This window comes from Theropithecus gelada, chromosome 10, assembly GCF_003255815.1.
Source record: "Theropithecus gelada isolate Dixy chromosome 10, Tgel_1.0, whole genome shotgun sequence".
NCBI lineage: Eukaryota > Metazoa > Chordata > Mammalia > Primates > Cercopithecidae > Theropithecus > Theropithecus gelada.
Genome location: NC_037678.1, coordinates 50424634 through 50436965, shown reverse-complemented (window position 1 = coordinate 50436965; position 12332 = coordinate 50424634). Strand labels below are relative to the sequence as shown.

Here is a 12332-nt window from a genome sequence, read left to right as displayed (position 1 = left end):
TCTCTATTAAAAATACAAAAATTAGCTGGGCATGGTGGCACGTGCCTGTAATCCCGGCTACATGGGAGACTGAAGCAGGATAATTGCTTGAACTCGGGCAGTGGAAGTAGCAGTGAGCTGAGATTGCGCCACAGCATTCCAGCCTAGGTGACAGAGTGAAACTTCATCACACACACACACACACACACACACACACAGACACAGACACACACACAAATTGCTTAATGGTTAAAATGTACATTATTTGGGTGATGGTTACATTAAAAGCCCAGATTTCACCTCTATGCAATATATCCATGTAACAAAACTGCACGCACTTGTACCCCTTAAATTTATACCAAAAAAGGCAAAAAAGAGGCCAGGTGCGATGGCTCACACCTGTAATCCCAGCATTTTGGGAGGCCGAGGCGGGCTGATCACAAGGTTAGGAGTTTGAGACCAGCCTGACCAACATGTTGAAACACCATCTCTACTAAACATATAAAAATTAGCTGGGCATGGTGGGGCGCGCCTATAGTCCCAGCTACTCAGGAGGCTGAGGCAGGAGAATTGCTTGAACCCAGGAGGCAGAGCTTGCAGTGAGCTGAGATCGTGCCATTGCACTGCACCCTGGGTGACAGAGTGAGACTCCGTCTAAAAAAAAAAAAAAAAAAAAAAAAAGGCAAAAAAGAGGAAGAGTCCATTGATGTGGCAAACTTTGTTGTTGTCTTATTTTAATAAATTACTACAGTTACCCCAACCTTCAGCAACCACAACCCTGATCAGTCAGCAGCCATTGGCACTGAGGAAGATCCTTTATCAGCAAAATGACTGCAACTTGCCGAAGGCTCATATGATTGTCAGCAATTTTTAGCAACATAATATTTTTAAATTTAAGTATGTACTTTTAAAAGTCACAATGCTATTGTGCCCTTAATAGACTTTAGTATAGAATAAACATAACTTTTATATGCACTGGGAAATTAAAAAATATGTGTGACTCACTTCACTGTGATATTTGCTTTATTGTGGTGGTCTGGAACCAGACTCACAATATCTCTGAAATATGCCCGTACTTGCAAAATAGGAAACATACCTTTATAGAACCCCTGGATTCTGGTCCTATCCCCTTCAAAGCAACCAACTAACCATCCCCAAAACTGAAATAACAAAGTCTAGAAGTTTATGGAAAGAAGGGCATGTCATATAAAAGTTTATGGGGATGGATATAAGGAAAATTTTTGAATGATTTTGTAGGCAATAAAGATCACAGGATATCAGCCGAGCATGGTGGCTCACGCCTGTAATCCCAGCACTTTGGGAGGCCAGAGCGGGCGGATCACGAGGTCAGGAGATTGAGACCATCCTCACTAACACAGTGAAATCCCGTCTCTACTAAAAATACAAAAAAATTAGCTGGGCGTGGTGGCGGGCGCCTGTAGTCCCAGCTACTCAGGAGGCTGAGGCAGGAGAATGGCGTGAGCCCGGGAGGCGGAGCTTGCAGTGAGCCGAGATCACGCCACAGCACTCCAGCCTAGGTAACAGAGTGAGACTCCGTCTCAAGACAAAAAAAAAAACGATGACAGGGTATCCTGTCAGTTCCCAGTTCTGGATTATCTGCTTCTATAGAGGTTAGTGCCCTTTAATGGTTTTGAGCTATTTTACACCTTCATTTTTTTTTTTTTTTTTTTTTTTAGACACGGTCTCACTCTGTCACCAAGGCTAGAGAGCGGTGGTGCGTGATCGTAGCTCACTGAAACCTCAATCTCCCCAGATCAAGTGATCCTCCAATCTCAGCCTCTAGAGTAGCTGGGACTACAGGTGCACACCACCACGCCCAGCCAATTTTTTTTTTTTGATAGTATTTGTAGAGAGAGGGTCTCTCCTATGTTGCTCAGGCTGGTCTGGAATGCTTGGACTCATGTGATCCTTTTGCCTTGGCCTCCCAAAGTGCTGAGATTATAGGCGTGAACCACCGTGCCTGGCCATTTTACAACTTTGCAGGTTACAGAAACAGATAGTATTGCAAATAACTCATCCACAGCACTGCAAACAGATTTCTTTTGATGGAACGCAACTGATTACTACTCTGGAGATAGTGACCAGTTTTGCAGCTGTTGGTGAATTTGTTTCAGCATTCCTGATTGTCTATGTAATCATGCATTTGTTGATTCTCCTTTGAGCCTGTTGTATCTTACAGATTCCTCCTTTAATTAATGAATACTTGACATGTGCTAATCTTATATTTGTATGACAGTCATGATTTTAACTCAAAAAATTATCTTTTAACACAGGTGAATGCGTAATGGAAAATATATAGCTTTAAATATTGTTATTGCTAAAGACTGAATAAGTGAACTTAATATATGAAACTAGAATAACAAAATAAAATGAAAGAAAAGCAGGGGAAAGAATTATTAAACTAAAAGCTGAGGCCGGGAGCAGTGGCTCACACCTGTAATCCCAGCACTTTGGGAGGCCAAGGCAGGCGGATCACGAGGTCAAGAGATCGAGACCATCCTGGTCAATATGGTGAAACCCCATTTCTACAAAAAATACAAAAAAACTAGCTGGGTGTGGTGGTGCACACCTGTAGTCCCAGCTACTCAGGAGGCTGAGGCAGGAGAATCACTTGAACCCAGGAGGCGGAGCTTGCAGTGAGCTGAGATTGCGCCACTGCACTCCAGCCTGGGTGACAGAGCGAGACTCCGTCTCAAAAAAAAAAAAAGCTGAAAGCTGAAATGAATGAAATGGGAGAGGAGTAGAGAAATAAATAAAAGCAAAAGTGCTACTTTTACTTTAATACAAATGACTAAATAAGTAAACCCTTAGCATGCTAAGTAGAAGACTAAAAATACAACAATAAAAAAGGAAACCCCAAAACCAGTAGTAACAAGAAAGGTGATGGACCCCCAAATGCCAAAGTTATTAAAATATTTTAAAAAGAAAGTTAAATGGAATCATAGGGCCGCATAATTGAATTGAAAATTTAGAGCAAATGATTTTTTTTTCTTTTGCTAAATATAAACTACTAAAACTGATCCAGATAAGATACACGACCTGAACAGATCACTAATTACAGAAAATAATTGGGAAGTTTGTTAAGAACGTTACAATGAAAAAGACTATCAGCCAAGATAATAGAACAGGTAATTTCTGAGATAGTCAACCTATAGCAGGTTACCGAAAAAGAAGAGAAGAGCTCCAGTGTATTTTTAGAGTTGCACAAGCTCCAATTTATTTTTAGAGTTCTGTAAGAAACAAGCAAAAATCAGAGATAGCACTAAAAAAGAAAACTAGAGACCAGTGTGTTGTATGTGTATACAAGTCATTGCCACTTATCAACAGGGATCCATTCTGAGAAATACGGCGTAGTCTATGGTTCCTAGGCTAGAAATCCATACAGCACGTGAATGTGCTGAGTACTGTAGGTAATGGTAACACAATGGTAAGTACTTGTCTATCTAAATATAACTAAACATAGAAAAGGTACTGCAGCCCAGGCGTGGTGGCTCGTGCCTGTAATCCCAGCACTTTGGGAGGCTGAGGTGGGTAGATCACTTGAGCCCAGGAATTCAAGACCAGCCTGGGCAGCATGCCAACACCCATCTCTACAAAAAAATACGTCGTGGTACATGCCTGTGGTCCCAGCTACTTGGGAGGCTGAGGTGGGAGGATCACCTGAGCCTGGGGAGGTAAAGACGGCAGTGAGGTGAGCTGTGATTGTGCCACTGTACTCCAGCCTGTGTGACAGAGTAAGACCCTATCTCAAAAACAAAACAAAACAAAAGTACAGTAAAAATAATGGTATAAAAGATAAAAATATGGTACACCTGTTTAGGACACTTATCATGAATGGAGCTTGCAGGATTGGAAGTTGCTCTGGGTGAGTCAGTGGGTGAGCGGTGAGTGAATGTGCAGGCTTAGGTCAGGACTATGTACTACTGTAGACCTTATAAACACTGTACACTTAGACTACTCTAAATTTATTAAAAAATTCTTTCTTCAGTAGTAAATTAAGTATAGCTTATTGTAACTTTTTTACTTTATACATGTATTAATTATAAAGATTTTGACTCTTATCAAAGTCTTTTGTAATAACACTCAGCTGAAAACACAAGCATTGTATAACCATACAAAAATATTATTTCTTTATATCCTGATTCTATAAGCCTTTTCTATTTTTTTCTCTTTTACTTTTTCAACTTAAAAAAAAAAAAAACTAAGACACAAACATGCACACTAGCCTCAGCCTATGCAGGGTCAGGATCATCAAGATATCAGTAGGCAATAGAAATGTTTCAGCTCCATTATTATTATGAGATCACCACTGTAATATGCAGTCTGTTGTTGACCAAAATGCCATTACGCAGCAAATGGCTAGAGTTGTAAAACTTCCAGGTAAGATATTAGCAAATGAAATCCAGCAGTGTTTTGGAAGAATAATTCAACATGACCAAGAGGATTTGTTCCAGGAATGCAAGGTGACTTAACGTACCAGGGTATATGCTATACGAATTCACTGTGTCAACATATTTAAGTGCAAAACCTAAATACTTATGGCTAACGATTTTAAGACGATATTTGATAAAATTCAGCAAGCTACCCTGATAAGTGAAATTGCATCAGTATTTTATATGAACTTATCAAAAGAATTACTATGAAAATATTAAGTCTTCTACTCAAAAACCTTTATTCAACTCCATTGTAAACATTATTCAGTCAAATTATTTAGTCTATTTTTATTATATAAGGTCTGTGTTTCTTTTTTTTGAGATGGAGTTGCGCTCTGTCGCCCAGGCTGGAGTGCAGCAGCGCAATTTTGGCTCACTGCTGCCTCCACCTCCTGGGTTCAAGCGATTTCACTCTAAGTGAAAACCGGAGCAGAAGAAAATGACCTAAGTATATAAAAACCATTATCCAAAGGAGTGGTGTATATTACATTGGAAAATTCTAAAGTTAGAATTAGGAATCACAGCAAGGATGCCAGCTGTATCAGCGTTGTTTGGAGGTTCTGGCTAAAGCAACAGGACAAGAAAACAAAATAAGTAGTAAAAATATTCTAAGGGAAGAGATAAAACAATATGAAAATAAAAGACTACATCAGATAATTATAAATCATATTTATCAGAGACCAAGGATTTCTAATAAATACAATTCATTACTGAGAATTTTTCTTTAATATAGACAAATATAGTCTATTTTGGCTTTTCTTGATGTCTGCAACAAATACAAAAATTCCTATTCACAATTATGATAAAATTATGGAATAATAAAAAAACACAGGGCCGGGCACGGTGGCTCACTCCTGTAATCCCAGCACTTTGGGAGGCCAAGGCAGGCGGATCACTTGAGGCCAGGAGTGCAAGACCAGCCTGGCCAACATGGCCAAACCCCATCTCTAGTAAAAATACACACACAAAAATTAGCCAGGAATGGTGGCAGGCGCCTATAATCCCAGCTACTCAAGAGGCTGAAGTGGGAGAATCGCTTGAACCCAGTGAGCCAAAATTGCGCCACTGCACTCCAGCCTGGATGACATAGCGAGACTCCATCTCAAAAAAAAGAAACACAGACCTTATATAATAAAAATAGACTACATAATTTGACTGAATAATGTTTACAATAGGAGTTAAATAAAGGTTTTTGGTTAGAAGACTTAATATTTTCATGGTCATTCTTTTGATAAGTTCATATAAAATACTGGTGCAATTTCAATAAAAAATTCCAAAAGGTTTTCTTTTTTGGTGGGGGTGGTTTAGGTACTGGATAAAATAACAGTTCCTTTGGAAGAATAAATATCTAAGAATTGCTAAGAAAATTTTGGAAAATAATAGCTGGGGGAAGCTTTGTAAGTCTAAAAGATTAAGCTTACCTTCATGCTAATATGATCAAATAAGTGACGTTAGCAAGCCAGATCATCTTCTGGAATCTCAGATCTCTAATCTTCCAGAATAAAGAAGTTCTGGAAGTATATTTGTGAACTTTATCTACATGAGTTAAATTAGGATTTCAGTTTTCAGGAAAATAATATTTAACAAATGGTTCTGGCATAAGCAGACAGTCAAACTTGTTCATCATAACATATAAATATGAGTTCTGGGCATGAGCTGTAATCCCAGCACTCTGGGAGGCTGAGGTGGGCAGATCACAGGAGGCCAGGAGTTTGAGACCAGCATGGCCAACATGGTGAAATCTCGTCTCTACTAAAAATATAAAAATTAGCCAGGCATGGTGGCACACACCTGTGATCCCAGCTACTTGGGAGGCTGAGGCAGGAGAATTGCCTGAGCCTGGGAGGCAGAGCGGGCAGTGAGCTGAGATCGTGCCACTGTACTCCAGGCTGGACGACAGAGCCAGACTCTGTCTCAAAACAAGAAAAAAAAAAAAAAGGAAAGAAGGAAAAAAAAAAAACGAATTCTGGCTGCAGCAAGGAGCCAATGAAAAACAAACAAGCAAGCAGGAAAAACACTAAAGGGAAAACCAATTTAATCTCAGGGGAAGGATGGATGTTCTTAGAAAATACAGGTGCCACAAATGAAGCGACAGGAGCATCTAACCACAGAAAAAGACAGTCATTTTTATATGGTGACAGCCCCACAAGTAAAGTCAAAACACAATGACAGGAGGGGAAGAAACTCAGCAATGTGTGACTGATGTCGGGTTAGTGTTCCCAACTTCCCAACAGCCAAGGAGAAAAAGGAGGGAGTAAGAGTTCTAAGTTCACAGAAGAGAGAAGCACACATGGTCAACCAGGCTATGCAGAGATGTCTCAGAAAACGCAGACCACAACACCAGCTAGGGGAGTGCATGAAGGCCAGATAACCATTTTCACACAGCAGATTGACAAAACTTCCAAAGGTAGTTAGGCCCACATCATGGATGAGACTATCATTGTGAAAATTAATCCATATTTATGTAAGTACAAACTATGCAAGCTCCACGAAACTTACTCTTTCGAATACTTACAGAAAAAAAAAAAAAAAAAGAATATGAAAGTTTACTGGGGCAGTTTGTAATGGCAAAACTATTCCTCAGACAACCTTAATAATCATAATAGCAAGATGACGGACTAAACCCTGGCATGTCTGTAACGTTTGTTTAAAAAAACTAGGTCTATAGATGGAATAATCAAAGCAAGTTGCAGAGAAATGTGCAGAGTATGATACAATTACTGTAGAACTAGGAAAACGTTTTCTATGTTATCTTTTGAGTCCACATATATTGGTAAGAATACAGAGCACCTAACATTACTTACCTTGGATGGGGTGAGAATATGGAGGGGCTGGAAGTTGTTGGCTTGGTGTTTGTACAATTCTGTGTGTAATTTATTCCAAAGAATAAGTTTTACTGTTGTAGTTTGTAAAGAGACAAAACAACCAACAAATCAAATATGCATGTGTGTACATGTCCATGCATGTGTATGTATGTTTGTGTATGTATATATATGGAAGGCAGCTGGTAGGTAGAGATCTAAGGATGCAAAAAGAAATATAGAATATAAAAATATTATGCTTAATTAAACTACAACTTTATAACTGGAGTAGAAAACATATATACATAAGCATAAAAAAAGAGTGATAGGGTCTGGGCGCGGTGGCTCACACCTGTAAACCCAGCACTTTGGGAGGCCGAGGTGGGCAGATCATGAGGTCTGGAGATCGAGACCATCCTGGCTATGGTGAAACCCTGTCTCTACTAAAAATACAAAACATTAGCCGGGCATGGTGGTGGGCGCCTAAAGTCCCAGCTACTCGGGAGGCTGAGGCAGGAGAATGGTGTGAACCCGGGAGGTGGAGCTTGTAGTGAGCCCAGATCGCACCACCGCACTCCAGACTGGGCGAAGTGAGAGACTGTCTCAAAAAAGAAAAAAAAAAGATTGATAGGAAGTCCATCAAAATGGTTACAGTCTGTATAGTTTGTATCTGGACAGTAAGATTATTAGTAACTTCTATTTTTTTCTAGTAATATTCTGTTTTTCATATTTTCTATCTTGAATACACATTATAATCAGGAAAAAATCCTTTACAGTTAAAAAAAGTGGGAAAAAAGAAAGATGTAGAAAATAGGATCAGGACAATGGAAGTTTCCCAGCTGAAATTCAAAAGCAGAACAGTTTTCTAAAGGGTTGTAAGCAGTGAGTTTAAAGTGACAAAATTATTTAAATCACTAACATTGTATACTGCAAGCCTTTTCTGTTTCTTACCAAAAACCATAGCTAATAACTCACTATTATCATTGATGATAGGAAAATAAAGAAATTATGGCAAATATAATATAGCAAGTCATCAAAATTGTGTTCAAATATTATGGATCAAAGAAAGAAGAATAAAAGTGGTAAAAATGTATCTAAGTATTCTCATAATATTCTAAATATGCTTCTGTCGCAAGAGTAACCTCCTCTTCTCACCAATCCTTGCTGACAGCAGAAATGAGTGGTATTACAACACTAGAGAATGGCTTAAGGTACAAGCATGGGTGATTCTAGCTTGCTCTCTGGCACCACCTACTGATCAAACAGCATCTCAACGGAAAACCGCACAATTTGAATTTTCCTCTTCTCAATACAACCTATGCTCTGGAAAAAATCTAGGTACGCTCTCAGTCCACTCATCTGGGTTCTGCACAGATATTAACATCTCAAAAATGCTATTCTAGAAAATTCTGTCTTGTTAGTAGAAACTTTGATCATTTTTGCATCTAAACAGAAATGCCAGGATTGTCAGTCTGAGGTTTCAAAATGAAAACGACAGTGGGATGGATCACTTTATCACGTTAGGTACCACATCTATTTAATGTGACTGTGGAGGAGGTAAGATGACTGTGTGATATTTATGAGAGGATTAAAAACCTTTGCTGCTTCAGGTTGTTTTTGACTAATGACTCACACCCCATCATTCCCAAATCCGACCTTGGCTCTAAAGAATCATTAACATTCAGTATATTTTAATCAGATATCAATTTATTAGGGAACCATTCATTTGCTGCTCATTAGCACTAAACATTTGTTTTTGGGGGGTCAAGTATCCATGTCACATTATGTAGAAAATGGTCCTTCATGCCAACAGGCTTACATGTGGAAAACATGAATCCCCCCAAACTCTGGGGATTATTCCAGAATGGGGCAAAAGAGAGGCTGGGAAGTACCATTTACTACACAAATTTAATAAGATGGACAAAAACCTTTATCAGAGTTGGAAAATCAAGTTGGAAACAAACACATATATTCACTACTTAATGCATTTAATTCCAACCCCTCATTGGAATCACCTTGGTAACATTTAAGATTCTACAACAGTATGATGTGACGATTCAGAGGTGGTCTCAAAGTTGTTACAGTGTTAAAAAAAATTATAGTAAGCAGTATAAAATTACAATTTATTATGGGGCCAGGGGGATTCACAGCCATCCTTAAAAATATTAAGAGCAAACCACGGCCAGGCATGGTGGCTCACACCTGTAATCCCAGCACTTTTGGGAGGCTGAGGTGGGCAGATCACTTGAGGTCTGGAGTTCAACATGATGAAACCCCGTCTCTATCAAATATACAAAAATTAGCCAGTCATGGTGTCGTACACCTGTGGTCCCAGCTACTCGGGAGGCTGAGGCACCAGAATCGCTTGAACCTGGGAGGCTGACTTGCAGTGAGCCAAGATTGCGCCACTGCACTCCAGCCTGGGAAACAGAGCGAGACTTCGTCTCAAAAACAAAACAAAACAAAGAAAACATGAAGAGCAAACCTTTTAGAGAATTCTACTTATGATTTCTTTTTCTCAATTCCTTTCCCCCACTCCTTTTGTTTTTTAAGCACTAATCTGGTATGGAGTCAGCGGGACAGAGCAAAGCTGGATGGGCTGCCCCTTGAATGATGGAGTAGGTCTGCTTGGGTAGTTCTTGCTGGGAAGAGGAGGAGAACACCGGCGGCGCAGTGGTGGCCACTGCGATGTTCTGGCCTCCATCGCTCACCACTGTCACTTCTGCTGTCCCCTCCTGAATCAAGGCGTTTAGGCCTTCAAAGTCAGTGCAAGTAATACCCGAACTGGTAATGAAAGTCTGATTGCCAGAGCCTTCCTGGGGGCCACCTGGGGCCGTGGGGATGAGAGTTTGGTGCAGAGTGGCTCCGTCCGTCTGGTCGTGAGTGGTCAGCAGGACAGCCGGCTGGGTCATTGCGCCCGCCTCGCTCGGACACCGCGAGGACTGAGGGGGGGCGATCAGACTGACCTGGCGCAGGATCTGCAGCCGGCTGTTCCCCGGGAGTTCCTCTGGGTTCTGGGCCACCAAAGCAGGCGGGACGATGTTCACTGCAGCGGCGGCAGCCTGGACGATGGTGTTCGCCTGTGGCACCTGATGCCCGACGATGATTTTGACTCTTCCCTCGCTGAACTGGGGCACTTGGCTGGGCTGGAGGGGTACCTGGAGGTGTCCCACAGTGAGGGGCGTGGCGGGCTGCTTGCTGGGGTCGATCTGAAACTGGAGGACGGTCACGTCGGAGTTCTTACTCTCATTGTACTCACTGTGCTGTCTCTTGTGGCTGCGGAGTGAGTCCTCCCGCATGAAGGAGGCGTCGCATATATCGCAGTGGAAAGTCTTCTTGGCATCGAGCTTGGCCACCTGCCGGCTGCTTTGCCTGCCCGTGTCCTTCCTCTCCAGAGCCTCAGTCTTAACCATGTCCGCATGGAACTTCTTCATGTGCTTGCTCAGGTTGCTAGGCTGTTTGGTGTCAAAGCTGCAGTAGTTGCATTTGAAAGGGCGGTCGGTGCAGTGGATGCGCTCGTGGATGCGCAGGGCGGCCTTGCTGGAGCAGGAGTAGCTGCATTCCGAGCACTTCTCGGGATGCTCCGACTGGTGCACGCGGCTGTGCTTCCGGAGGGTGGCTTTGCTGTCACCCAGGAAGTCGCAGTGCGGACACTTGAAGTTATTCCCGCTGTGCTTGATGCGGATGTGCGACTTGAGGTTCCCCTTCATGGTGCAGCGGACGTTGCAGAACTCGCACTTGAAAGGCTTCTCCCCTGAGTGCACCCGCATGTGCCTTTTCAAGTCCGAGCTGATTTTGAACTTGGCGCTACAGAGCCAGCACTGGAAGGGGGCGTCCCCTGTCAACACAAGGTGAGTTTCGATAAGAACAGGCAGGCAACAACCACAGCGGATCCCCCCGAAGCACACACCAGAAAATCGCTTATACAAGGTGGGTGGGTGCAGACCTTCTAACTGCAGCTTCTAGAAGCCCCTGGGAGTGGGGGAAGAGGGGCAGGGTTTCTTTTTCTTTCCCCAGACCCAAACCACCACCACCAGTATCAAACCCAGAAGAAAAATGGGAGATCGAAAAGAGCAATTTAATTGTCCCAGATAAAATAAGATTTACAAGTATACTTGTTATATTCTTTAAAACACTCAAACTTGCACTCCAGCCTGGGCGACAGAGCGAGACTCCGTATCAAAAAAACAAAAAAAAAAAAACAAAAAAAAAAAAAAAAAAAAACAAAAAAACACTCAAACTATCTTTCATACTGTTAATGTGCCCACTCTGCTAGTTAATGGTTCACAGTTGAAGACTTTGGCACAACCCGCTGAGTTTGACTGAGTTACATGTTGTAACAGATTCAACAATACATTTTCGAACGGGTCAGCTCCGTGCTGCACTCATTGGAGTATGGTTTTACAATGATGGAAACACCCAGCTTCTATTTCATGCAGATCTTTATTAATAAAGATGTGTTTATTGCACAAAATTTATTTATCCCATATTGCCAGCTGCGTTCTTTATTTGTGAAGTTACAAAATCCAGCTGCTTGATTTTTTTAAAAAAAATTCATATTCGCTGAAAGATGAGCAAGGCAAGTGAAACTGCAAACATCTGAATGGATATCATATTCCAAATTTACTTCCTCAATGAATGCCAAGTCCAAATTATCTGAGGCAATGACAATTCAAGCAAATTGGCGACCCCTCATTTCAACATTGTTTAAGTAAGCAAAATAGCAGCTAATATTCTTCAATGGCTTCCGGGATGGCAGGCGCTATGCTGAGTACTCCACAAGCGTGGTCTCGCTTGATGCTGGGAAGATGGCCCTGTGGTGGGTACTATTATTAATATCGTTTTTCAACACAGTTACACAGAGAAGAAGGCTGAGACCCAGAGAGACTATATAACTTGTTCTTGGTCGCCCAGTAGTGCAAAGCAGGGCTTGGATTCCAATCCAGGCTGACTCCAAATCTGGTATCTTTAGATGCTAGGTAATTATCTGTACATATAACAGATGTTTGCTTTCTTAGGACATAAACCCACAAGACTGGGATGGTGTTCCAGCTTTTTTTTTTTTTTTTTTTTTTTTTTTTTTTTTTTTTTTTTTTTT

At 41.4% G+C, this 12332-nt stretch overlaps 1 protein-coding gene across 4 annotated transcripts in view; it reads right to left on the bottom strand.

Moving 5' to 3' along the window:
- Positions 1-12332, bottom strand: part of ZFP64 (ZFP64 zinc finger protein) — a 96808-nt gene that overhangs the window by 46690 nt on the left and 37786 nt on the right. For 3 of the 4 annotated variants that reach the window (XM_025399932.1, XM_025399935.1, XM_025399933.1), the window contains one exon: positions 8920-11072. The exons of the other annotated variant lie outside the window; for it this stretch is intronic. In XM_025399932.1, the coding sequence (XP_025255717.1) occupies positions 9790-11072 (1283 nt within the window). In that variant the 3' untranslated portion in view covers positions 8920-9789. Of the gene's footprint in view, positions 1-8919; positions 11073-12332 lie in introns of those variants that run through there. 4 annotated transcript variants of the gene reach the window in all.